General features: G+C 47.9%; 1 protein-coding gene across 5 annotated transcripts; it reads right to left on the minus strand.

The window, feature by feature from the left end:
• Positions 1-211: 211 nt before the first annotated feature.
• Positions 212-24,548, minus strand: MANBAL (mannosidase beta like). Of its 5 annotated transcripts, none has more exons than XM_019750239.3 (3): positions 24,424-24,548; positions 13,945-14,153; positions 212-1,408 (listed from the first exon to the last, which is right to left on the minus strand). In XM_019750239.3, the coding sequence occupies exons 2-3, from the start codon at positions 14,092-14,094 to the stop codon at positions 1,301-1,303; spliced, it is 258 nt and encodes an 85-aa protein (XP_019605798.1). In that variant the 5' UTR covers positions 14,095-14,153; positions 24,424-24,548; the 3' UTR covers positions 212-1,300. The 5 variants fall into 5 exon arrangements, with proteins under 5 accessions (XP_019605798.1, XP_019605800.1, XP_088645262.1 ...); XM_019750241.3 differs by having other exon boundaries at positions 13,945-14,150; positions 24,424-24,459; XM_088789136.1 differs by having other exon boundaries at positions 23,910-24,426.
• Between the last annotated feature and the right edge of the window lie 698 nt (positions 24,549-25,246).

Consider the following 25,246-nt stretch of genomic DNA (forward strand, 5'->3'; position numbering starts at 1 on the left):
GTTTCCAGTGACTAAAGGCTACACGAAGCAGCTGGCCAGCCCTTTCTGACTTGTCCCAGAAAGGCTGCACAGCCGCTCTGACCAGAGCTGCCCCTCACTGCTGGCCATCTTGGGCCACAGTGTCCCACTTCTGTGTGGTGAGCCCTTCCTTCACCCTCAGGGCAGCGACCAGGCTCCCCCTTTCCCTCAGCAGCAGGCAACACACAGGGGGTTCAGCAAGTGGGGCAGTTTATTGACACTTACTTGCCAAAACAACTTTATCTCACTGGTCAAGGGATGAAAGAATGGTGGGGGAAGGATGAGGGATGTGGGAGATTGCAGAGGTGGAAGCCAAAAGGCTCATCTTGAATGTGCTATGTTGGGCTGAGCAGAGGTTGGTCTGAGAGTGACAAGACCCCCATTTCAGAGGCTCAGAAAGTTCAGCCTAAGAAACATGCACTCATTCAACCAAATCCCTTCCATCTAGGGTTCCCCGGGCGGGAATTCCCACCCATTCTCAGGAATTTTTCTCTTTCCCGTTCCCAAATCCTGAGATACAAACTGTTTTCTGTTCTTCACAATGAATTGTTTCCACAAAGTGATGGCCGATGATACCAACTACCTGGGTTCAATGAGCCAATTTTCCCGATTTCCCGACCAATTTTTCTCGGGATTCGGGAACGGGAAAGCAGGGGAAGGGTGGGGGGGGAATCCTGAGAATGGGCGGGAATTCCTGCCCGGAAACCCTACTTCCATCTGCTGGAGGAGAACCAGGCATTACCCCGGCCCAGGTCTTCTCTGGCTCTCACACAAAGCACCTTTCAGACCTGGCTGCTGCACTTGTGGGACCATGAACGTCACAGTGGCCACGCGTCCCGAGCCAAACAAACGGGTGAGGTGTAGCCTAGCTTTATCTGCACGAGCAGAGAAAAGGGACTGATTAGCAGGACATCTATGGTGCACAAATCGTGGGAGAGGGTGGCGCCTGTCAGCATTAGACCATGACTCTAAAATGTAGTGTGAATCCATGGTGGGACTAAAGGCTGGACTCCATGATTTAGTAAAACGTAACTCTGAGGGGACCTGACGTCTGAACAGACCTCTAAGACGGTCTCCGCTCACAGGGTGTTTCCGTCCCCTTGGCCCTAAACCATCACAGAAGCAGAAGAAGAGGAAGTGGTGGTCTGCCCAGCTGGGCTTGTCTCTGTGGTCAGAGGGTATCCCAGAGTGAGCCGGGGACGGAGGGAGAGAACAGGACACCGAGGCCCAGGAGGGCACCCCTACGGCCCGTGCCCCTCCCGCCGCTCGCCAGGCCTGTCTTCTAGCGCTTCTTCTTGGCCTCTTTCTTGGGTCTCTTGTTCGTGGAAGGAGCAGCAGCCTTGGGTTTCCTTGTCACCTCCCCACTTCTGGGCTCCGATGGTTCTGCCTCCTGTGTGGTGATAAACAAAGAGTTCTGCTTAGAGGAATCAAGCCTGACCCCAGTAAAAATGAGATCATGTCTGAAGGGACTATGCAGACTAAAGCCTGCCACAGAGAGCAAGGGATCGAAACCATCATGCTGGGACCCACGATGGCCATGCCTGCGGGACAGCCCCCAGGAGCAGGGCAGTTCTCAGGGAAGAATAAGGGAGCCCCCAAGGGGAGGAGGCAGCTTTTAGGGTCTCACAGGCCTGGTGGAACCTAGGCTCCTCCACGTTCTAGCCAAGTGACCCTTCTGTGCCTTGGTTTACCCCGCTGTGAAATGGAAATAGCAATGCACACCCTGGAGGGCTGATGTGAGGAGACAAAAATGCACACAGAGCACCAGTGAGTGTGGTTGGACCCAGCGGCTGGCTGGCCACCCTGGGCAGGGTCCGGTCAGAATTGGGTGAGGAGTCCGCCGTGGGGCAGCCTCACTGTGGCTTACTCTCCTTCTGACCCTGCTGTTCTCCTCCCATTCGATCCACTGAATGTCAGGGCCAGGAGGAGTGGAGAGCGCCAGCTAGCAGGTGGGCAGTCGCTGCACTGTTCTGTGGGGCCTGGCAGAGGTGCTTCACGGGGGAGGGCAGCCAGGGCAGAACTCAGACTCTCCCTAGGACTGGAGGAGTTCTAGTTTTTTTGTGTCACGTATGTCGTGATTTGTTCCCTGTGAGGTTTGATTTAAACAAAGGTTCTGCTGCTTCAAAAAGGTTCAAACCCGCAGATCCAGCCCTGGCCTTCATTGTACTGATAAAGAAAGTGGACCCTGGGGAAGGGCCTTGGCCTGCACTAGCCACTCAGGCTCATGTCGGAAGAATCTGGAGAGGGCTCAGCCTGCTGAGCATTCCCTCCTCCCCTGGGTGATAAATCACAGTGTGACACAGCCAGGCGACACATGAGCCAGGGCCATCTCGCTCTGAGAACAGTAACCACGGCTCCCGGGCCCGACCGGCCCACAGGCAGCCTTCACTTGGCCTGCAGTTTATTTTTAAGAATTTGAGCCAGTTGGGAGAGTTCCCATTCAAATCTGGATTCTTAGCTTTCTTGAAAACTTTAAACATCCTGAGACACTAGCCCCAAGAAACAGGGTGAGTAGTAGCTGCCCCCTTTATTCAAGTGTCCACGCCCCCCCCTCCAAGGCCCTGGTGCCCCCGACACTATGGTAAGAAAACATTTCTCAGAACCTGTGTTCTTTTATTAAAAATGGGACAACAAAAAGCAGATAAGAACAGTAGGAGGGAACACGTTTTCTGGAAGAGAAAAATATTTCGGCCTGTTTAACTGGCCAACTCCTAGCTTCCAACTTGCTTTAGGCTCTGTCCTTCCCAGCTCACCCACCAGCCTCTGCCCTACAGAAGAGGCAGGACCTTGTCTGGGGAGGGGCCAATCCTACCCAGAGGCCTAGTCCAGGGGTCTGTCAGCTCCCTCTCGGGGGCCAGCATTGTCTCCTCTCCACCCTGCCAGCGCAGACACCAGAAGTAAAGGCCCAGCCCAGGCCCACCAGGCACCCATGGGTGATCTTCCCAAGATAATGAGGGGGCCAAGGCCTGCCCCGGGCCAGGTCTCTGACTGCAACTCTGGACTACCCCAGCCTGTCCCTCTGTGCTGACTATCTATGGAACTTGGCAAAAAATAAAGAAAAAAGCCCATTAGAAAAACACAAACAAAATGAAGCAGAACCTCAGAGGAGCCAGTGTCAAGTACATGGGCTGCGGAGCTCCGTGGGAAGGCTACTGTGTAAGGCAAACAGGGTCCCATGTCAGGAGACCTTGGGAACTGGAAACCATCCCCAGTGCAGTACCTGTCAGTCCCTGAAAACCAGTGGGACCCTAGCAGCCTGGGCAAACAGGCCCGGATTAGGTGAACGGTTTATACACGGGAACTTGCCAAGGCCGGACAGGACCTCCGGGGACAGAGCCCACTCTGACTTTAGAGCTGGGCGCCTCCCAGGCTTCAGTGGGGCCAGTTCAGAAGCCCTAGAGGGTGACACCCAGCTGCTCACCCTTTGCTTCCCTCACTCCACAGACCCTCTCTCAGGTGCCTCATCTTTTCTGGCACCTCCCAGACCTCTCCCCTGACCCAGCTGTCTGTCAGATGACTGAGGCTGGAGTCTGCCGGGCACCTCCAGCTCAGATGGCCCAGACCAAGCATGGCCCCTTCTCCAGCAGGCCGGGCCCTCCTCCCACCTATGGGCAGAACCACCAGAGGCCCAGTGACCAAACCTCTCCCTCCTTCCCACCAGCCAATCGGTCACCAAGTTCTGATCTGACCTCTGCTACCTCTCCACTCAGCCTCTCTCTTTAGCATCACAACCCCTACCTCAGTTCCCCCACTGCTAACCCACTGTCCTGCTTTCTTTATGCCATTCCTTGTGCACCCGCCAAAGGAACGTTTCTAAAGTGCAGACCCCCTACCTGAAGCCTTCCAATGGCTTTCCGTCACCAGAAGCCTCATGTCCCACACTTGGGACGGCGTCTAAGGAGGCCACCTCTCCAGCCTATCTGTGCTCCTTCCCACCCCACTGGGTCCGGCCCCAGGGCTTCCACGGGCCTCCCCTAATGAGAGGAGCACCTTTCTTTCCTCGGCCTTCCAGTAAACTCCCCCGCTCCCCCCGCCCCCCACGGTTTGGCCACAGCCAGGAACACACTCTCCTCACTATCTAGCCTTCCCTCTCTGCTCCTCTACCTCCAGCAGGGTACGTCAATCCTCCACCCCTCCCCTGCTCCCCAGGAACCTTAGAACGCCACGATTAATTTACCACAGTTACGTATTCTCGTGTTGGTCTCCCCTATTAGCCTGTGAACTCCTTGGGACAGCTTTCACCATTGCTGAATGAATAAATCAATGAAAGGATGAATGAATGAAATGAAAGAACAGACAAGAGCTCCCATAATCCTGGGAACTTCACTCTTGTTTATCTCCATGGAAACACAACTGAAGACGAGGCCTCACTTCCTCCATGGCCACAGAGGACATGGCAGGTTTTAAACCCAGTATACATACCCTAATTATGGCTAGACGTCGCTACCAATAATACTAACAGGAACAACAACAGCCATAGCAGCTGCTAATATTATTTACAATATGCCAGGCCCAGTGTTATATGGTTTGGACATATCTTAGCCTCGCAAAGTACCCTAATGAGCCCCCATTTTATAGATGAAAGAAGAGACACTCAGATGGAGAATCTGAGTTAACTGTGCAATCGACTTTCTCTCTGTGGAGCAGCCCTTGGAACCACAGGTGACCATGGAAGGAAAAGAACAGCTTGTTTTCTAGATTCTATCTGTCGATAGATAGGTAATCGGAAGCCCCTAGTTTGTGACTCAAGTTCCCACAGGAGTCAGGAAAGTGGGTTAGTGCTCCTCGAGTCATGCTTTGTTTTTTTACAGTTGAAATCAGCTCTCTGTGGGTGTGTGTACATATTCCAGTCATTGAGTCATCTGAATGGATTATGTCTCCTCCTCACCCAGACCTCCTCCTCTCTTCCCCAGCTCAGCTTCTGGCCTTGTCACCCATCAGTCACCCAAGCTAGAAAGCTCCAGTCACTTCTGAGTTCTCGCCATTCCCTCGTGCCCCACATCCAACCTGCGACGTCCACTCTACTTTCCCGCAGGCTCTTGGCCGAGCCTCGTCCTCTCCGGGCACACACTCCTGCGCCGGTTCAGACCTCACGGTCTCCTGCCTGCCTCTTTCTCTGCATCAGCCTCCCACAGCTTTTCCTCACCACCCGCCACACTGCTCTAAGAGTCTGTTCTCCTAAGACAACAGCTTTAGGAGACCATGTCTGTCAAAGTGTTGCTGGTTCCCTTTTCATATCAGACAAGTTCCAAGAGCCTCCGAGTAGCCGCCAGGGCCATTCTGCTCCAGCCTTGACCCGTCTCTCTGCACGCCCCCTCACGCAGCCCACTGTCTGTCACTCAGGGCTACTGGTCAAGCCAGCATCTCCCTGGTACTCTGTTCCCGTTCATGCTCTGCAGAGGTGCTCAGCATTCATCACTTACCTATTGAGTCCAGGGTATGAGGGTCTGTACCAGGCGCCACGGGGTAATGACAAAGAGAAGGCACTTAGTGATGTGCACCAAGTAGGCGCTTTACAAACACCAGCTCACTGAGCCTCCCATCACCCTGGCATGCCAGCCACTGTGAGCGCCATTTTACAGGCGAGGAAACTGAGGCCCACTGAGACTCAGTGACTGGCCCAATGGAGCACGGTCGTCTTCCCCCACCCTGCAGGGAAGCAAAGGCAACTGTCATACACGGCCCGGATGCTGGAGTCCTAGTCACACAGAACTGGAGCTCCAAATGCTTGGCTGGCGGGAATGACTGAACGAATGGCTGGCTTCTAATTTCTCTTCAAACACACACTGCTGTACAAGCCAGGTGGATGGCAGGCTCCCAGCGCTACAGTCCCACCTTTAAATCTGGAAACACCGTGCCTCCTCTGAAGGAAGTTTCAGATTTCCTCGGCAATGACACTGTCGGGGGTAGAAGAAAACCTGGCCGGCCAGGAGGTGCCCGAGTCTGCAGAGAGCTCCTCTGTGGGCACAGGCCTCAAGAAGGAAGCAGCCCACAACCACTTACGAGGCCAGAAAATTGCTGCTATTCATCAGATTCAAATAATCGAATCTGTGCCACAAGGTATCAAATTGCTCCAGCACGGACAGCACAGAATTTTACGATTTCCACTATACAGTTCAGTGTGGAGTTAGTCCTATAAATCAGGACAGAATGTCACTCTCCAACAGACTGAAACTATTCTTTCCTCTCAAATGATCCAGGGAAAGCAAAGCACTGAGCTCGGCTCAGGTAGCCCCACGCACCCAATCTCACTGGATCCTTAAGAACTCAGTGGGTCGGGCAGGAATGCCCACCTGTTACAGCTCAGGACACAGGCTCAGGGACCTGCAGGGGGGCCAGCACCCAGACCAGGTGTGCCGAGGGCGAAAGCTCCTGCTGTCCTGCTCTGCACTCCTGCCTGAGGCCTGAGGCAGGTGGCTGCTAAGATGGAACTAGTAGCACTGGCCTTGACAGGAGGATAGGATGCACTGAAACAGGGGGCGGGGGAGGCCGTCTATGTGGGCTCCACAAGGCAAACAGAGACACAGAGTCCAGGACGCACTTGGCAGGCGAGGAGAACTGTGATTAGAGAGAACAGCCTTGGGAGCTCATTCCAGACACGATTCAGCATGACGCAGGCCCTTCCCACTGGCTGGTCTGTGGCTCCTTGTGTATCCAGCTGGCTCCCCACGAGCCGGTTCACATCTCGAGACCATGTTTATACCTTCACCTTACCCACCACACAGCAGTATCTCAGAGACAGCTCGTTAAGTAAAACACATCCTGCCACCCAATTCAACTGCAAACTCCTCCCAAGCTTAAAAAAAATACAGGGCAGAATTGCAAAGTTGGTTCTGTGGGCCTGTCTCCTGAGGTGTTGAGAATGGGTAGATACTTGTCCAAGTTAATTACTCCCTAGGGCAGGCTTCACTGGCAAGCAGGGGCCTAGTTTAAAATCAAGACCCTTGTGCAGAATTTTCCAGCGGGGTCTGAACTTCTAGGCCACTGCCCCTCCGCCCCCAGGACGGCTCCATGCTTGTCAGGGCTCCAAGCACCACAGGGCTTTCTCACTGATAGTGAAGTCTTTGTGTGTATCGCACTGAAAGCCATCACTCTTGCCGTCAATTCTGGTGCCTTCTCCCCTGGATCACCATGGTGGGCATCATTTGTCTTTGTCTGGCCAGCACCCCCTTTCCATGGGGACCCTGGCCTTTCCCTAGGATGGGCCAGTTAAACAAGGCCTGGCAGAAATGGGGCCCATCACCCCTTCCCACCTATGGGGCAAGGTTTGAACATGTGGCCAAGCAGAGGCCTTCCATGAGTCTGCAAAGTGGGCACAGGTAGAGAAATGGCTTCTCTTGCTTGTAAATCACGAGCAATTAGGATGCAGAATGCGGCTGCGGCAGCCATCGTCTTGACGTGTGGCAAGAGCCTCAGAATGAAGTCAACCCTCGTAGGAAAATCTCCAGGAGATGGAGAGACAAACAGGATCCTGAAGACCGTTTGAGCCTCTGAACCCACCTATGCCTTGAAATTCCCAGTTCTAAGAGCAATACAGTTTCTTTCTGGGGAAACTGGAGCTGGAGCTGAGGTTCTGAACTTTCAACAGAAAGGGTCCTCATTAATACAAGAAGAGACTGTGGCAATCCACAAAGACAGCAGAGCGGAAGTGAAGGTACCTGCCTCAGGACTGGCAGCCGGCCGGGGAGATGTGACCTAAACATATGAAGAGGTTAGAAGAGGCAGCATTTAAACTACTAGGAGAGTTTGTGATTAATTGCCAGATGAACTATTAGTATCTGCTGCGTGAGTTGCTGAACTAGCTAAAAGTCAACGCCCACTCGCTTAGTGTTGAGCGGATCAACATTCTGTGCAGAAACTGGTCCAACAGAGGCTTGGGAGTCGCTCAGGCAGGCTGTCGGCAAGGCAGGGGAGACGGGCTCCCTACCTTTACTGCCTTATTACCCACTCCTGAAAGTCCCAGGACTGGGCGCTCACCTCACTAACCTACTGCACTCCACCTTCCAGGACGTGCCTGAAATGAAAACATCACATTTTTGTAAACGATTTCAGGGAGCTTATAGACTTCTGAAGCCCATGTAGGAAACCTTCCCGAGGGACTCAGAACTCTCTGTTAAGAACTCTGTTCTATTGAAACCAAACTCTGAAAGGCAGCAGCGTGAACATGGAATCGTCGTCATGTTGAACAGCTTTTCCTCAATCACTTGATTGTTCTCACTGCCTAGTCTCTGTGGGGACTGGGTTTTCCATGTGCTCTTCTTGAACCACTCGGTGGTTTTCAGGGAGACCGCAGTCCCCTGGGCCTCTGCCCCCTGCTCTGCTCCGTATCCTGAGAGAGCGAGAGGAATAGAGACTCCGGCTTTGTCTGCACAGCACTGCTGTCCCTTTGGGAACTGACCTTCCCCTCTGCCCCTAGAGGTCACTCCATAGGACCCTCGCCTCCCCCCACACTGGCCTAGCTGTCCCAAACTGGGTCAGCTACAGTTCCTTCCCTGGGGACTTTGGAACTTGGGCCAAGCAGGAAGGCAGCCGCCAGATGCTGCAGCTGAAAGACATCAACTTGGGGAGCTGTTCATGGCCATGGTTCATCTTACCGCAGGGACAGCAAGCAGAGGAAGCAGGGCCCCAGTAGGAGAGGTGAAAAGACAGGAGACAGACAGGGAACAGAGGAAGAAGGGATGCAGATGGGGAGTGATGGGGTCCTTGGTTACCGCCCCCTCCGAGACCCAGCTGCATCCCCACTCTGGACAACTCCCCCCTCTTTTCAGTGGATCTGCGCTGCACAGAAGCTACTTCAAGTAGTTCGAGCAATACCTCAAGTTCAGGCCTCTCCTGAATTTCAATTTCCTTGAAAAGCTCAGTAACTGTCATGCGGGGTGACAGGCGGGGTCTCAGCTCCTGCTCCCCACACAAGAACGCAGGATATGGTGAGGCCCAAAAGGAACACCCATGGAGCCATAGGTAGGGGAGTCATATCACTATAGTCTCACTGGAGGCTGGGTTCACACGACATGCGACCTGCTGTCTGCTTTTCTGCCAACCGACCAACGACTCTCCTCCACTCTCCTTGACTCTGCTCTTCTTCCCTCTGTAGCCGCAGCAGTTATATTAGTGGCCAATGGCTCAATGGTTACAGCTGATGGCCAACTAGCCACAGCTGACAGCCATCTACCACTCGAGCCAGCACCCCTCCATATGAGGCCGAGAGCCTGGAAACTGCTCTCTGGAGCTCTGTCCCCACAGTAACTCATTCTTAGGGTTTCAAGAAATAATGCTGTTGACCAAATAATTCCCAGGTCTCTACTCCCAACTTCTCACTGGCTCTCCCTTTGGATGTCTTGCTATTATTTCACACTTAACACATGTAGAACTGAACACCTCCCGTCCTCCCAAAATTGGTCTGCGCTTCAGGGAAATGGTCTAAGGATTAGACCATTGGCTGCAGAACGGAATCACCTGGGCACTTTAAGAAACTACTAACCCAAGGCTTCAGAGAATAACTGACTCAGAATCTCTACAGACGCAGCCTAGGCCTTTGAAAATTCCCCAGATGGGTGCAAACGGATGGAGAATCATGGACCAGCCCAAGGATGAGCAATTCAAACTACCAACGCCCCAGCCCCTTGCTCATGGCAGACATCACTGATTGATTTAATTAGTCTGGAGCCTACAAGCAGCCCCAGAATCCTTTTCACCAAGGCCACCATATAATCAATGGCATGAGAGATGAAACGTATCTGCATCCTGGATTAGACAGAAACGGGGTAAGAATCTACCCTCTTATAGTTTACGATCCAGCCTACAAGAAAATGTTTGGATTAAGTACAGCCCAGGCTTTAATCGGGCTCACACAAATGTTTGTTTTCTGGGGTCTTAGTTTAATGAGGTGTCAATGAGAAAATATTCTCATTTGGCTTAGGTTCTAGGGACTTTAGTTTTGATTTTACCAATTGGTTCTTGCTTCTACTATAAAAAGAAAGGGGGTGGGGTGGGAAGCATTTGTATGTGTTCCTTTTTCCTTCCCTGATTACCCCCAAAAGAGCTTTCAAATAATCTTCTAAGTATTGAAGTACTGAAGTCATAAACTAGTTGCAAAAATCGGCTTACTGTAACAACAGGAAAGACATTCTTTTGCTTTTCAAAGTCTTTCCCATCATCTGGAGCCAAAAATATTATCTTCTGACCCAAAAAGCCACTAATAAACCTTGTTTCTATAGGCCAAGCAAGAGGGATGATTCTGCCCTAAGCAACACCGCAAAGAGAGCAAGATTGTTTTCTGGGTCCTGCCACCCCCACTTTTGCCCTCTCCCACCTCCTGCCACCCCCATTTCCAGGTACCTCCCTCCTGCCCTAGGGCTGCCTGGAGTCCCAAAAGCTGTCCCCATTCCCACAGGCTCCCTTTTTCCTAAGAGGTCCCTAGCCCCAAGTTAAAACCCCCTTTTTTTCCCCTCCAATCCAACTTCCAACCCCAGCTAGCTGCTAGGCATGGCCTCTACACACAGTTTAGCATTCACCCTCTCTTTGTAAGATTGTTTTTGCACAGAATACAGCGTTTCCTCTCTATTTCTTGAGGAGTTTAGGGAGTGAGCAAAGGCTGCCTTATGGGGACACACAGGAAATCTGGCACCAGAATCTCTGTATAATTGGCGGTCATTTGCTGGTTTGATGCACTCATAAAAAATTAAATTAATGCTACTGTATTTTTTGCTACTACTGATCCAATGAAAAATTTAAAAAAAAGAAAAACACCTCAAACAGTAAGCTTCAGTTATGAAGACAATTCACTTGTATAAGCCTTATTCCCCTAAACTGCAAGATAAATTATGAGAACTTATGTACTGTATTTATGTTTTAACAGATGAGGGTTTTGTCACAAATTAACTTCTACATGGCAGAATGAGTGAAGGGAGGAGGAGAGGAGGCATACTGGGGCCCCTCTGTCAATTCCCTGCCGCAAAAGACCTCAACCCACTGCACCACTGAAAACCTCAGAGATCAGTAAAGGGCACCCGTTTTTCTCCAAGTTGCTAGACTGGCCCAGGCCTCTGTGGCCAGCCTCGAAGGGTTAAGAACACAACAGGAGGTGAGCGGTGGCCCTCCAAAAGGCCTGACACACCTGACTCCACATCTCTGCCTATAACACAAGAACGCTCATCACCTCCCTCCCTCGGGACTCTTAGCAGGCTTCATCAGCGGCCAATGACAATAAAAATGTTTGTCATTTATAATACCCAATAGTGTGTCAGTGTCTGTGAGTACAGAGCCCCAGAGCGCAGGGATTTCGTTTTCAGAGTGTGATACAACTGGGGGGGGGGGGGGGGGAACTCCAATCACGACCTCCTTCTCAAGCTACCAGAATAAGAACCGGAGATGGACAGAACAGCCCCGAGGCCCCGGACCTGTCTATGCTCACCCAGGTTTCCCGCCCGCTGTGGCTGCCCCTCCTCAAGGCTCAGACCTAGGCCCTCTTCTCATCTCGGGCCGCTTTCCTTAGGAGACCTCATCCTCTCCCACGGCTTCCATTACATCAACTCCCACATGCTGACCAACACTCAGCCCAGACCCTTCTCCTGATATAGACCTGGAGACCCACCAGCTTACTTGACACAACCCCCGGACATCTTCAAGACACTTAAAATGGAACCCGGCATGCTCCTTCCCCATTTCCACCCAAGTCTGCTCCTTCAGGAGGGTCCCCCGCTGCATCAGTAAATCTCCATCATCCTCCCAACACAAGCAGGATCTCTGGGCCCCGTCATCTCCAAGATAAATGGATCTCCAGAATATGCTGTATATTGTTAAGCGGAAAAAGAGAGATGCGCAACTGTATTTAATAGAATGCCATCTTTTGTGTATCAAAGGGGGACGATAATTAAACAAATAAATAAGTGCATATATCTCACATATGCATTTGTGTATGTTTTCAAAAAGAAACAAGGAAGGGTAAATCAAAATGATAAAAATGGTTACCTACGTGGAGGGAAGAAGGGGAAAGGGTGAACAATACTGAGAATAAAGGAAATTTCTGTGATTGCATCTTGTTACATAGTTTTGACTTAGGGAAATGTTATTGTATATAAATGTTTTATATAATGGTTTAGTTAAGTCAAAAGGAAAATAATCCCTAAACATTAAAAGCCAATGAACCTAACAGTATGTCACGGTGGGAAGACACCCATATGAAGAAAAGAATTTCTAAACACAGTAGGTCTGACCAGACATCCCTACTGGGACCTACCTATCTGTGGGCCAGAAAAGAACCACAAAGAAATCTTAAATTCATTCTGAGTCTTGGTGGTAAAAAACAATACAGCTATTTTAGAACTACTTGAAAGTGATATAATAAGTATATTATAGGTGTGCAGAATAGAGTTAACATTAAAAAAAACACAACTGCTGTCCTTAGAAAAGTCAGCTTGCAATGCTGGCCCTTGGCTGGCATCTGGGAAACTGGGTTCTGGGTGTTCCCACCATTCCCAGAACTGATAAGTACTTAAACTGTTTGTGCAAACAATAAGGTTTACGCTGAATACCTGCTTTCCTTCTGGAAGTCTGAAATTTTAGTCTGTGCTAGGCAGAGGGTGCTTATGTGACCTGTACCCAGCAAAAACCCTACTCAATGAGTCTCTAATGGGCTTCCCTGGTTGACAATATTTCATACAACTTAATGAAGATCCCACAGAGACCATTTAAGCGTAAAAAACCTAAAATTAATTAAGACATAGCAAATATACAAAAACACGTGTTTAAAATGATAAGAAAATCAAAGCTTCATTGGTTAAGTTTACAGATAGCTAGAGCCCAAACTCACTACTCTGAAATTAATAAATAAAGGGAAAGAACCAAGCGTTTATCATGCCTTTTAGTGTGAACAGCATTTCAGAGTAACCATACAGGTGATGAGGAAAAGGTCTTCTTTATTGAAGAATTCCAGCTAATAAATACAGAAGGAAACAATGGACCTAAACAATGATCATCAGTGGATGTTAAAATCATTTAGGTAAAAAAGACTGATGGGGATTTTACAACAGAGGGATCAGCTGACATCACCTAAACCCACGGATCAATCCTAAAATCTCTAAATGTGTGACAAACAGACACCACGTGCCTGTTGATGACATACAACAGGAAATACACAGCACCAAATCACCTGATCTGAGTTGACTCGAGCCTCTAGATCGAATTTCCTGTTGATGGGAAATATGGGGAACAGAGAAATATGGTAAACGACACTACAGAGAAGCCATCAGCCAAATCCTGGATGTGGATGTCGTGATGACAATGACCTGCCTTCTACAACAAATCAATGTCGTCAGAAAATGGGGGTGGTGATGGCGGGAGAAGGGTGCATAGCGATAGAATAAGAGTCAAAACAACAAAAAAGCCCCTCTGATCAGGTCACTCTCCTACTTAAAACCCTCTGGGCCCTGCCCACTGCTCTGGCTGCCCCTCTCATCACTTCCCCTCTGTGCTCTGGCCACAGTCACCATCTTTCAGTTCCTTGAACTAGCCCCTTCCTTTATTCCTCAGGTCCTTGCAACCATTTCCTCTCCCTGGGGGAGGGGTAATAGCCAGGCCCCTGTCCCAGGGTAAGGTCAGGTCCTCCCCCTGTCATACACCCTCACAGTACCCTGTACTTCTTAGGAAGCCTGTGTGAGAATTTGATTTGTCTCTGTCCTTCCCCCAAGGACTAGAAGCTCCTGGGGGCAGACAGCACATCTTCCAGCAGGGTCTGACATGTAGAAGGCACCTAAAACACCCTGCTTAATGCATGTGAGGACAAACAGAGTATTAACCGCACCGGGTGGGTATCTGGGGGCACATTACATCAGTAAAGCCCAGCAGGCCCTGATCTCCATTTCTGTGGTCCATTTCTGGTACCCAGCACCCAGCCTGAGGAGCTGAGGCTTACAGGGAAGGACTCACCGCCTCGTGGGACTTGGGAATGGGCACGATGATGGCTAGCACACAGATGAGCTGGAAGATGGCCCCCAGGAAGAGTCCGTACCGTAGCAGGTTCTCCAGGAAGGTGGGCTCGGGCACCTCGGGAGGTGAGAAGTCCAGGTCGGAGGCCATGGCCTCAGCTGCCTGCTGTCTGAGGTCTCCTCTGACTCACCACTCTCCAGAGCCAACTTCTAAATGCAAAGGTAAGTGTCATGTTTCTACAACTGACTTTTAAATGGTCACACACACACACACACACACACACACACACACACACACGAATACATAAGGCGATTGTGGTGAAATGTTAGCAATTCCTGGATCTAAGGGGAGGATATACTCATATGGATAGTCATAGACGATTCTTTTCAACTTTTTTGTATGTTTTTCCAAATATAAAGTTAGGGAAAATAAATATATAAATGCAAATACTTCAACAAAAATCTCAAATCAACATACATTTACTGAAGGCCTGCTGTTTCAGGTTTTGCTTATTCGTTGATTTATTCCTCCAGCCATTCATTCAACAAATACTTACTGAACACCAAGCAATGAAGAGAGAGCAAAACAGACATATCCCTGTTCTCTTGCGGCCTATATCTCAGGGCAGAGGCAGGCAAAGAACACGTCCAGATGTGATATGCCAACTAATTACAACTGTTTTAAAAACAAACTTCTGGAGGCATCATTTTATTTTGTATAGGGTGACAGGAAGTGCTCTCTGAAGAAGAAACAGGCATCAAGTGGCAGAGAAATGAAGTGTGAGATTGAGCCATTCAACGCTTCAGGGAAGCATATTCCAGGCAGAGAAAAAAGCAAGTGTAGAGGCTCTGGGGTAGGGATATGAGTCCAAAATGGCCAGAGACGGGGGCTCAGGAGGGAAAGTGGAAGGAGGTAAGATCAGAGAGGAGTGGGGGCTGCCCTTGTCGGATGCTGACACTTCCAATGTAACTGAGTAAAATGTAAGGCCACAGAAGGGTTCTGAGCAGGGAAGTGACATGACCTGACTTACATTAAACGAGGGAGGTGGGGTGCAGGGTGGACACAGGGAGGTGGGTGCGGAGGCTTCTGCCAGACCTGAAACAGGAGATGCTGGGGACATGGACGACAGGGGCAGGGGCGGCCAGCGGCGGAAGGTCCAGCCCACCTCTGCAGCCTCTGCTTTCCCCAGGGCCCCCCCATTCCTAATACCCTAGTTGAGCTGAAAGAACTGCCTGTAATTCTCCAAGAGCACTGGGCTCTTTCACAATCCTGGCCTCTACCCAAGCTGTACGCTCTGCCAAGGATGCCCTTTCCGACGTGGACTGCTCGGCGAAGCCCCCACTCTACTCCAAGGCTGCGCTCGTGTCGCCTCCCCAGCCTTTCTTATTGCTTCCTCTTACCCTGGGATGACTGAACTGCTCCCCTTTATTTACCACAGCCCCCACAAGTGGCCTTCTGTGCACCTCAGCAACAAAGGGGCAGGCTGATGTGGAACCAGGCCCCCTGATTCCAAAGAGCTTTGTGTTTTCAGAGATCCGTGCCCCAGGGCAATTTTCTGCTAAATCTGAGCTGTCCAATATGGTGGCCATGAGCCCCAGGTGGCTACTGAGAGTTGAAACACAGCTAGTCCTAGTCCAAACCGAGAATGGCTGCCAAGTTCAATACACAATTCAGAAGATAGTATGAGCATAAGAATGTAAAATATCTCATTAATAATGTTTTATATTAATCACGTGCTGAAATAATGTATTGGGTTAAATAAATCACATTATTAATTTCACCTGATCTTTAAAAAGAAAAAGAACAAAGCCGGAGCATTCGCCTTCTGATGTTAAAACTTAACTACAAAGCTACAATAATCAAAATAGTGTGATACTGGCATAGGATCTAGGCCAATGGAACACAATAGACAGCCCAGAAATAAATCCTCACATATATAGTCAATTGATTTCCAAACAAGGGTTACAAGACCATTCAATGGTGAAGGACAGTTTTTTTCAACAAATAGTGCTGGGAAAACCGGACACCCACATACAAGAGAATGAAACTAGATCCTTTCCTTACACCATATACAAACTTTAACTCAAGATGGATCAAAGATCAAAACTTAAGAGCTAAAATTATAAAACTTATAGAACATAAGAGAAACTCTTCATGACATTAGACTTCACAATGATTTCTTGGATGTGACACCAAAAGTACAGGTAACTAAAGAAAAAATAAAATGGACTGAAGAAGAAATAAAACTTTTGTGCTTTGAAGGACACTATCAAGAATGAAAAGACGAACTGGAAGAGTTTGGCGGTGTCACAAAAAGCTAAACACAGAATTACTGTATGATCCAGCAATTGCACTCCTCAGTGTCCCGAAGAATAGAAAGCAGGGACTCAAACAGATACTTGTACACCCATGGTCACAGCTGCATTATTCACAATATCCAAAAGATGGAAACAACCCAGAGTCTACGAACATACGAATGGATAAACAAAACGGGGTCTATACATACAAATGAATATTATTCAGCTATTAAAAGGAATGAAATTCTGAAACATGCTACAACCTGGATGAACCTTGAAAACATGTTACATGCGGTAAGCCAGTCACAAAAGGACAAATATTACCTGATTCCACTTATGTGAGGTACACAGAACAGTCAAATTCAAAGAGACAGAAACTAGAATATAGCCTTCCAAGGGCCTGGAGGAGGGAGAAATCAGGAGTTATTGTTAGAAGGGTACAGTTTCAGTTTAGCATGATGAAAAAGTTCTGGAAATAGATGATGGTGATGGTTATATATCAGGGTGGTTCAAAAGTAATTGCGGTTTCGGCCGGCCCGGTGGCTCAGGCGGTTAGAGCTCCGTGCTCCTAACTCCGAAGGCTGCCGGTTCGATTCCCACATGGGCCAGTGGGCTCTCAACCACAAGGTTGCCTGTTCAATTCCTCGAGTCCCGCAAGGGATGGTGGGCTCTGCCCCCTGCAACTAAGATTGAACACGGCACCTTGAGCTGAGCTGCCTCCCGGATGGCTCAGTTGGTTGGAGCGCGGGCTCTCAACCACAAGGTTGCCAGTTCAATTCCTCGAGTCCTGCAAGGGATGGTGGGCAGCGCCCCCTGCAACTAAAATTGAACACGGCACCTTGAGCTGAGCTGCCGCTGAGCTCCCGGATGGCTCAGTTGGTTGGAGCCTGTCCTCTCAACCACATGGTTGCCGGTTCGACTCCCGCAAGGGATGGTGGGCAGCGCCCCCTGCAACTAGCAACGGCAACTGGACCTGGAGCTGAGCTGCGCCCTCCACAACTAAGACTGAAAGAACAACAACTTGAAGCTGAACAGAACCCCCCACAACTAAGATTGAAAGGACAACAATTTGACCATTGTTCCCCAATAAAGTCCTGTTCCCCTTCCCCAATAAAATCTTTAAAAAAAAAAAAGTAATTGCGGTTTCAAAGGTTAAAAATAATTTGGGAAAAAACCGCAATTACTTTTGCACCAACCTAATAACATTGTGAATGCCACTGAACTACACACTTAAAAATGGTTAAAATGGTAAATTTACATGATGTATATTTTACCACAATAAAAAATTTTACCTGCTTGTTACTTTTTAAATGTGGCTACTAGAAAATTTAAAATTATACCTGTGTATTGTAACAGCTGTATATATCAGAGGGGTAGTAGACTTGGGGGAGGGGTTACACTTTGTGAGGGGTGTAAATGTCTCATCATTGCTGTTTTTTACACTTGAAACTAATATAATTAAAATAAATTATATTAAATTTTTTAAAAAAAGAAAAAAGAAAATTACACCTGTGGCCTGCGACATATTCCTATGGCATAGCCCTGAGCTAAAGAGACTGTCCTAAGACCTTCCTTAACTTTGGTTCTGCCGTTTCACTGCTTAGCAGCATTTCCCCAACATGGAGGAGTGATTAAAGGATAAGAAAGATGACCTTCTAGGTTAGGGGTGTCCAAACTGCGACCGCGGGCCAACTGCGGCCCGCAATCCATTTTTAATTGGCCCACAGCAAATTCCAAAAATATATTTAGTTTACTTAAATAAACCAGGTGGGGCAATACATACTTCACCTCGAGTGAGTGGCCTGGCTGTTTGTGTATTTTACCGCATATGGCCCTTGGTAAACAACGTTGAAAAAAGTTTGGACACCCCTGTTCTCGGTAAATAGACTGGGATTTATGCCAATGTGTATTGTCTCTCTTTCAATCTGGTCACTTAGGTGGGTCATGTGCCTGTGCCAACAAGCTGGCCACTTTTTTGCACCATTTCTGTCTTTTTGGGTATGGCCTTCAAAGCCACAGGCCCATTTTTCCCCCCCCCAAATCCTCTGAGCTGGCAGATCTTCATCCTCCCAGGAAAGATTTAACTTCTGGAAAGCACCCAACATCATCTGGTTCCCAGTGTGGTGAATCAGGTGGGGCTGCAAGTTCAGGAATACCATTTTTGGTCAAATACAAGGTATGCCGCTCCGACACCAGGCAGATTTGTTTGGGGTGGCTCATAAACTGGCTCTGAAGTGAATTCCAGGGCGGCTCTGAGAACAGCTTCGCTGGAGAACAGCCCCGACAGGGCTCTATATCCTATGACATGTGAATACCAAGGTGCGAGAAAGCTCTCATTTCTTCAGTTGCCCCTCACAAATACACATTAAAAAAAATGCCTTTGGCCCCAAGTTGTATGATTAAGGCTGTAACAAGCCTACTGGTTTTACCAATACTTGGATTTACTAGCGTTACAAACAGCAACACTGTTACGAATATTTGTAGTGCAATAAAAACATGGGGCCAGGAGTCAGGAATCATGCAATTCACTACACTTTGGGCCAATCTCTTGACCTCCTGGAGACTGGATGTTCTGGAGGTAAACAATAATATCTATTCAAAGCTACAACGTATTTAGGCTTTTTTTTTAATGGCAATTAAGCAATATATAATAAGAGCCATAAAAGTGATTATATCCTTTGACTGAATAACTCACTTCCTAGAATTTATAGTGAGGAAACAATTCAAAAGATGAAAAAAGCTTCAGGTATAAAAAAGTTCATGGCCGTGCTACTCATAATACTGAAAAACAGGAAGCAACTAAAGTGTCCAATAACAAAGAAGCAGTTAACCCAATTACCCTACATCATGGCATATTCCCTTCACTAAAATGGCAAATATAAACGTTGTATATCAGGTCAGCTGGGAAAGCCTTTGCAAGACACTAACAGAAAAAAAGAAAACAATTACATAATCACTATGATTGCAACCATGTATAAAACTGCTTTCATTGGCTAAAGATCAAAAGAGGCCATAGGAAAATGTTAAAATAGTTGCTATTCAAGTGAAGGGGTCATCAGTTTTAAAATTTTGGAATAGTATTGAAACAATGAATCCAATTTAAAAGAAAAACCCATGCTCTGTCTACTTCCTTCACAAGACTTTTGTAGGGTTTGATGAAGCGATGGCCAATAGAACTTTCTGCAACCATGAAGAGGTTTTGTATTTGCGCTCTCCAATATAATATGGTCACCATCAGCAGCAACACGTGGCTTTGGAGCACTTAAATTTGGCTACTGAGGAACTGAATTTTAATTTTAATTTAAATATAGTCACATGTGGCTAGAAGATGCCCATATTGGCCAGCGCAGGTATAATAGGAGGGTGGTTGTAAAAAGTTCTGGAAAACATAAAAGGCTCTACACACACTGTGTATGCTTTACAACTCCTAATTTTCTGTGCACGTTTGTGCTTTACTTCTCAGCCGGCCTGCTGAAGTCACAACTTCAGCTCTCAACTAACTAGGAGGTACCTACCCCTCGGGCGTCCTGCGAAGGCTTTGTCTCCCCACTACCCTCTCTCCCCGCCTCCCTGCCATTGTCACAGTAGAAGCAATGAACAAATCATTTGCCAGAAATGCACACACTGTACTGTCAGCATCGCATTCACTCACAACCACCCCGGGAGGCAGGTGTTACTAACGAGGATGAAGAGTCCCAGGCTTGGCGACGGCTCACCCAGGGATGGCTCGGCTGGGAAACGGCAAAGTCAAGATTCAAACTGGCTGGCTCCCCAGAGCCAGAGCTCTACCTACTTGGTCAATGAGTTTCAGTAGCAAGCTGTGGCCCATTAGTGAGCCATGGAAACCGTTTCTGAGGCTGTAACCAGCACTTGTTCTTTTTATTAGCCAGCACTTTAATTACATAAATGTCAATAGAAAACTTCATATTTGCAAGGCTGAGTATTGTATCCTAAAGCTTTATTTCACTTATATTCATCTATATCCAAATACGGATGTTCTGGGTCAAAATTCAAAATGTATTCCTATTGTTTGAGAAATACTACACTGAGTCTGTTTTTCACTTGTTTCACTATAAGCTCCTGGATAATAGGGACTCTGGATCCATCTTGCGTTTGTTCCAGGGCCTGACAAATATTTGGTAAATGATGGAGCCCACTCCTGTTTCCCACCTTTAAAGCAAGAGCAGCTGCCTCAACCAACTGCCTCATTTCACAAGGAGAAGCAGCTGAGAGGCACGGGGCTTGCTTAGGCTCTCAGGGCAGAGCTGAATGCCCTGCAATGTCTCTAGCGCAGACATGCTTAAAAGCAAAGGTTATTATACATTGGGGAAATCTCATATCCCTACCAGAATTTAATAAAAAGTATACACCCGTTTATTACCAAACATGGCAAATAATTTCATCAGGTTACCAGACCCCTTGAGATCATCCTTGAATGGCAGACAACAGTGGTCAGAGATATTCATTCATTTGACACATATTTATTTTGTACCTACTACGTGCTGGGCATTATTCTAGTTCCTACCATAGAGTTTTCATCCAATTAGTGGCTCCCAAACTTACATACACACATATAATACAATGTCAGGGGTATTATGAGAAAATAAAAAGAGGAAGGAAAGGGGTGCTATTATACGTATATGGGGCAGTCAGGGAAGGGACTCTCTGAGAAGGTGACACTTCAGCAGAGGCAAGAAGAAAGCGAAGGAACGCGTCATTAAAATATGTTAGAGCACCCCAGGATGAAGGAACAGCAAGGAATAAGGTCCTGAGGCAGGAATGAACTTTATGATCAAGAACAGAGTGAGCAAACTGTGTAGGGCCAACGGGCCATTATAAGGACTTTGGCTTTTCTTCTGAATGAAAGGGGAGCCACTGGAAGGTTCTTAGCAAAAAAAAAAAAGAAGACTTGGTCTGACTCATTTTACAATTGTCACTCTGGCTGTTGTGTTGCGAATAGGAGGCTGTAGGGGTGTAGGGGACAGGGAGACCAGTTAGGAGGCTCCTTTAATGGTCCAAAAGTCACGGTAGCAGTGGAGGTGGTAAATTCTCAGGTTGTAAATATACAGTGGGTGCCAAAAAAATGTATACACACTTTAAGAAAGGCAAAAACGGTATTAAAATTGTAATAATATATACCGGTAACAAAAGATGAATATAAGTCATGTGTATACATGTTTTGGGCACCCCTGGTATTTTGAAGAGAGAGTCAATAAGATTGCGGAGGTGAAATCTGAAAGACAGAAGTTAAAAATAATCCCTGAAGGTGAAACTATTCTGTGTGACACTGTAATGGTGAATATAAGACATTAAGCATTTGCCAAAACCCAGAACTTTACAGCACAAAGGGTAAACTTTAACATACGCAAATGTGTTTTAAAAATCATTTAGGGGCCGGCCGGTGGCTCAGGCGGTTAGAGCTCCATGCTCCTAACTCCGAAGGCTGCTGGTTCGATTCCCACATGGGCCAGTGGGCTCTCAACCACAAGGTTGCCAGTTCAGTTTCTCGAGTCCCGCAAGGGATGGTGGGCTCCGCCCCCTGCAACTAAGATTGAACACGGCACCTTGAGCTGAGCTGCCGCTGAGCTCCTGGGTGGCTCAGTTGGTTGGAGTGAGTCCTCTCAACCACAAGATTGCCGGTTCAATTCCTCGAGTCCTGCAAGGGATGGTGGGCAGCGCCCTCCACAACTAAGACTGAAAGGACAACAACTTGAAGCTGAACGGCACCATCCACAGCTAAGATTGAAAGGACAACAACTTGACTTGGAAAAAAAAAATCATTTAGGAAGTCAGGGTATCCCGGATGAGATGCAGAATGTGACACGGGAGAATCAGGTGCTGACCTCAGTAACTTAGAAAATGAGTAGAGTCTGTAAGACTAAAGGCAAAGGAACTATGTGTGTGCACTGTACTCTAGGTGATAAAGTTATTCCCCCAGGGGATATAGGTTAATAATTCTGAAACCACTATATATGTATACTGGAATTGAATTCAGTAAATGAATGGACAATGGTTAGGAGCTAGGTCTGTCACAGTTGGAATGGGAGGTTACAGATAAGACGGAAAAGGAGGCTAGAATAATCCACGTGAAATGGATGAGAGTACGTGAAATGGATGAGAGTTGCAGACATCAGTCTGGGTTCATATTTAGCTTAATATAGATATAGGTTACTACATATAAAAACATTAGGTAAGTGTATATATACAGGTTAGTAGACACACACATATCTCTTGCTCTCTCCAATAAAAGGAACCAGGACTCTTCCGAGAAATAGTTAATTCTAGGAATGCGGCAGGAAATATACAAGATGAGCCTGGAGCAGAAAGAAAGTATTTACAAAAACAAAAAAATACATTCATTGTGTTGGAGATCCAGGAGCAAACCGAAAGGGAGTAACTAACTTGACAGTGGAAAAACCTGACTACCTAAAGCTAGTAATCCAGGTTAACATCGACAGCGATAACTTATACTGGTAGTATGTGCCCTCGATGTGATATGGTGAGAACGGCACTTTTCCTCTGTGGTCTTCCTCCCCAGAACTCATAACTGCAATCTAATCACGAAAAAATAACCAGACAAATCCTAACTGGGGGTCATTTTACAAAATATCTAACCAGCAATACTCAAAACTGTCAAGTTTATCTAAAACAAGGAAAGTCTGGGAAACTATTAGTTAAGAGGAATCTAAGGCAGGGGTGTCCAAACTTTTTTCAACGTTTTTCACCAAGGGCCACATGCGGTAAAATACACAAACAGCCGGGCCACTCACTTGAGGTGAAATACGTATTGCCTCACCTGGTTTATTTAAGTAAACTAAATATATTTTTGGAATTTGCTGCGGGCCAATTAACAATGGATTGCGGGCCACAGTTGGCCCGCGGGCCACAGTTTGGACACCCGTGATCTAAGGAGACATTTCTACTAAATGTAATGTATCCTGGAAAAAGGACATTAGAGGAAAACTGAGCAAACCTTAATAAAGCACAGACTTTAGCAATAACTTAACAATATTGGTTCATTAATTGTGACAAATGTACTATATCAAGACGTTAATAGCGGAAATTGGGGGTGAGGCGTATAGGAAGGAATTCACTGGAGTATCTTGGCAATAATTCCGTAAATCTAAAATTGTTCTAAAATTAAAATTTTATTTATTAAAAAGTCAACATTTCGAAATAAATTAATAACCCGTGAGACATGTATAGCTAGCTCTCCAGACTTAGCAAACAGAAACAAAATCTTCTCTAAAACCAAAAAACTCAGATCCCAAGTATGTTGGTAGAGGATTCTTGGTTTCTAATGAAGCGATTTTAAAATTCTGTTGAGAATTCAACTGAAACAGATTAGGGGATAGAAAATCAGTGTTAGGGGTTTCTCACTGTCTCATAGGAAAGGGCTATGTTTGCCCAAACCCGTCCCATTACAACACATTCCCAACAACCGCTCAAAACTGGGTTAAAATTTTGTGCCATGAACGCTAAGCAATCTCCCCGAGCAGAGTCACAACTGGCAGCCAGCGGGCTGACACTGCTGCGCACATGCCTTGCAAAACGTTAACTCTTAAATCCGAATTTGTTGCCACCACTTAAAAAGCGTGAGGTTTCACATAGTCATTTCCCACTTCTCTTGAAAAGAATTAATTTACCCAATACACGTGCACTTTGCACCTAAGTGCTTTGCGTTCGCCATCTCATTGAATCCTCAGGTCAAGCCGAGGTGCTCATTCTACAGGAGGAAACTGAGAACCAGGAAGGCAACCAGAGACGAGGCACGGAGCGCCGACACCTGGGAGCACACCGGGCGTCGAACCCCGGCCACACGGACTGCGGAGCTCTGACTCCTCCGAAAGCTCCACCTGTTGGAGTCGAGTCAAGGCTACGACATGGCCGGGGGGAGCGCTGGGTTCGGGCCGGGTCTCTGAACTAAAGCGCTGGGAAAACGCTGGGCGGGACGAGGCCCTCGGCTCCCGGGGACTCAAACGCCCCTCTTCAAATAACTTCCAAACGAGCCGCTGGGAAGTTATTCATGCCGCGCGCAGAGAGAGACGGGGTCAGCGGAACAACGCCGCCGGGGACCGCAGGGCCGCGGCGCCCGAGCCCGACCCCCTCTGCGTTCCCGCCGCCACTGCGGCTCCGCCCCGCCTGGGAATCCCGGACCGGCCGCCAGAGCCGCCGCACTCACCTCCCGCACCGCCACGGGCCGCTGCCCCGGAAGTGGTTCTGCGTGAACCCGGATCCCGGAAGTGACGTACCTGAGCAACCAGCGGGCTCAGCTCCGCCTGCGTTGCTAGGGTTGGTGGTTGATTCGACTTTTGTCCCTACTTGGTGGGTTTGAGCCTGAGGGAGAGGCCTGGGGAAGCGAGATCCTGGCCCCCTCGCTTGTCCGAGTCTAGCACTCAGCCCCTTTCAGCAAACGTTTATAGACGTTTATAGAAGAAGCCTTAATGCTATGCCGGGCCCTGAGCTAGGAACCTGCAATGCAGAAGGGAGATAAGCACATTCTTACAATCCAGACAAAGGCCAATTATTAGAATTCATTAAAAATCGTTCACCGAGCACCTACTTTATGCCTTGTGTTGGTTACTGGGACGACAGGGCTGAACCAGACAGATGCAGTCTCTGCCCTCATGGAGCTGACAGTCTGGTGGAGGGAGACAGACTAAAATAATTAAGCGAACATGCAAACATATAATGTGATAAGTATTTGGAAGGCAAAGAACAGGGTCCCATGACTGAGTATGGGCGGGTAAGTAGAGGGAAAGGAAATCTGCTTTAGAAGGAGTGTGGTAACCAGCTTCCACCATGGACTGGGATGATTCATGGCTCCCATTCATGATTCTTTCCTTGTGCATTCCCTTCCACACTGAATAGAGCTGACCAGTATAACCAACAGGATATTGTGGAAATAGTGGAGCATGAGTTCTGAGATTAAACATAAAAGACATTGCACTTCCTTTTTGCTGATCACTCCTGGGGAATCCACGGGAGCACAGTCAAGCAGCCCT

The sequence above is a fragment of the Rhinolophus sinicus genome, chromosome 13 (assembly GCF_057876585.1).
Source record: "Rhinolophus sinicus isolate RSI-liver-muscle chromosome 13, RSI-T2T, whole genome shotgun sequence".
NCBI classification, from domain to species: domain Eukaryota; kingdom Metazoa; phylum Chordata; class Mammalia; order Chiroptera; family Rhinolophidae; genus Rhinolophus; species Rhinolophus sinicus.

What these genes read in the sequence shown, in the direction of transcription:
- MANBAL (XM_019750239.3), bottom strand. Translation starts at nt 14,094, where the DNA reads ATGGCCTCCGACCTGGACTTCTCACCTCCCGAGGTGCCCGAGCCCACC. An exon ending in TTCCCAAGTCCCACGAGGCG is followed by an intron (nt 1,409 to 13,944) that starts GTGAGTCCTTCC and finishes ATCACCACACAG; the next exon opens with GAGGCAGAACCATCGGAGCC.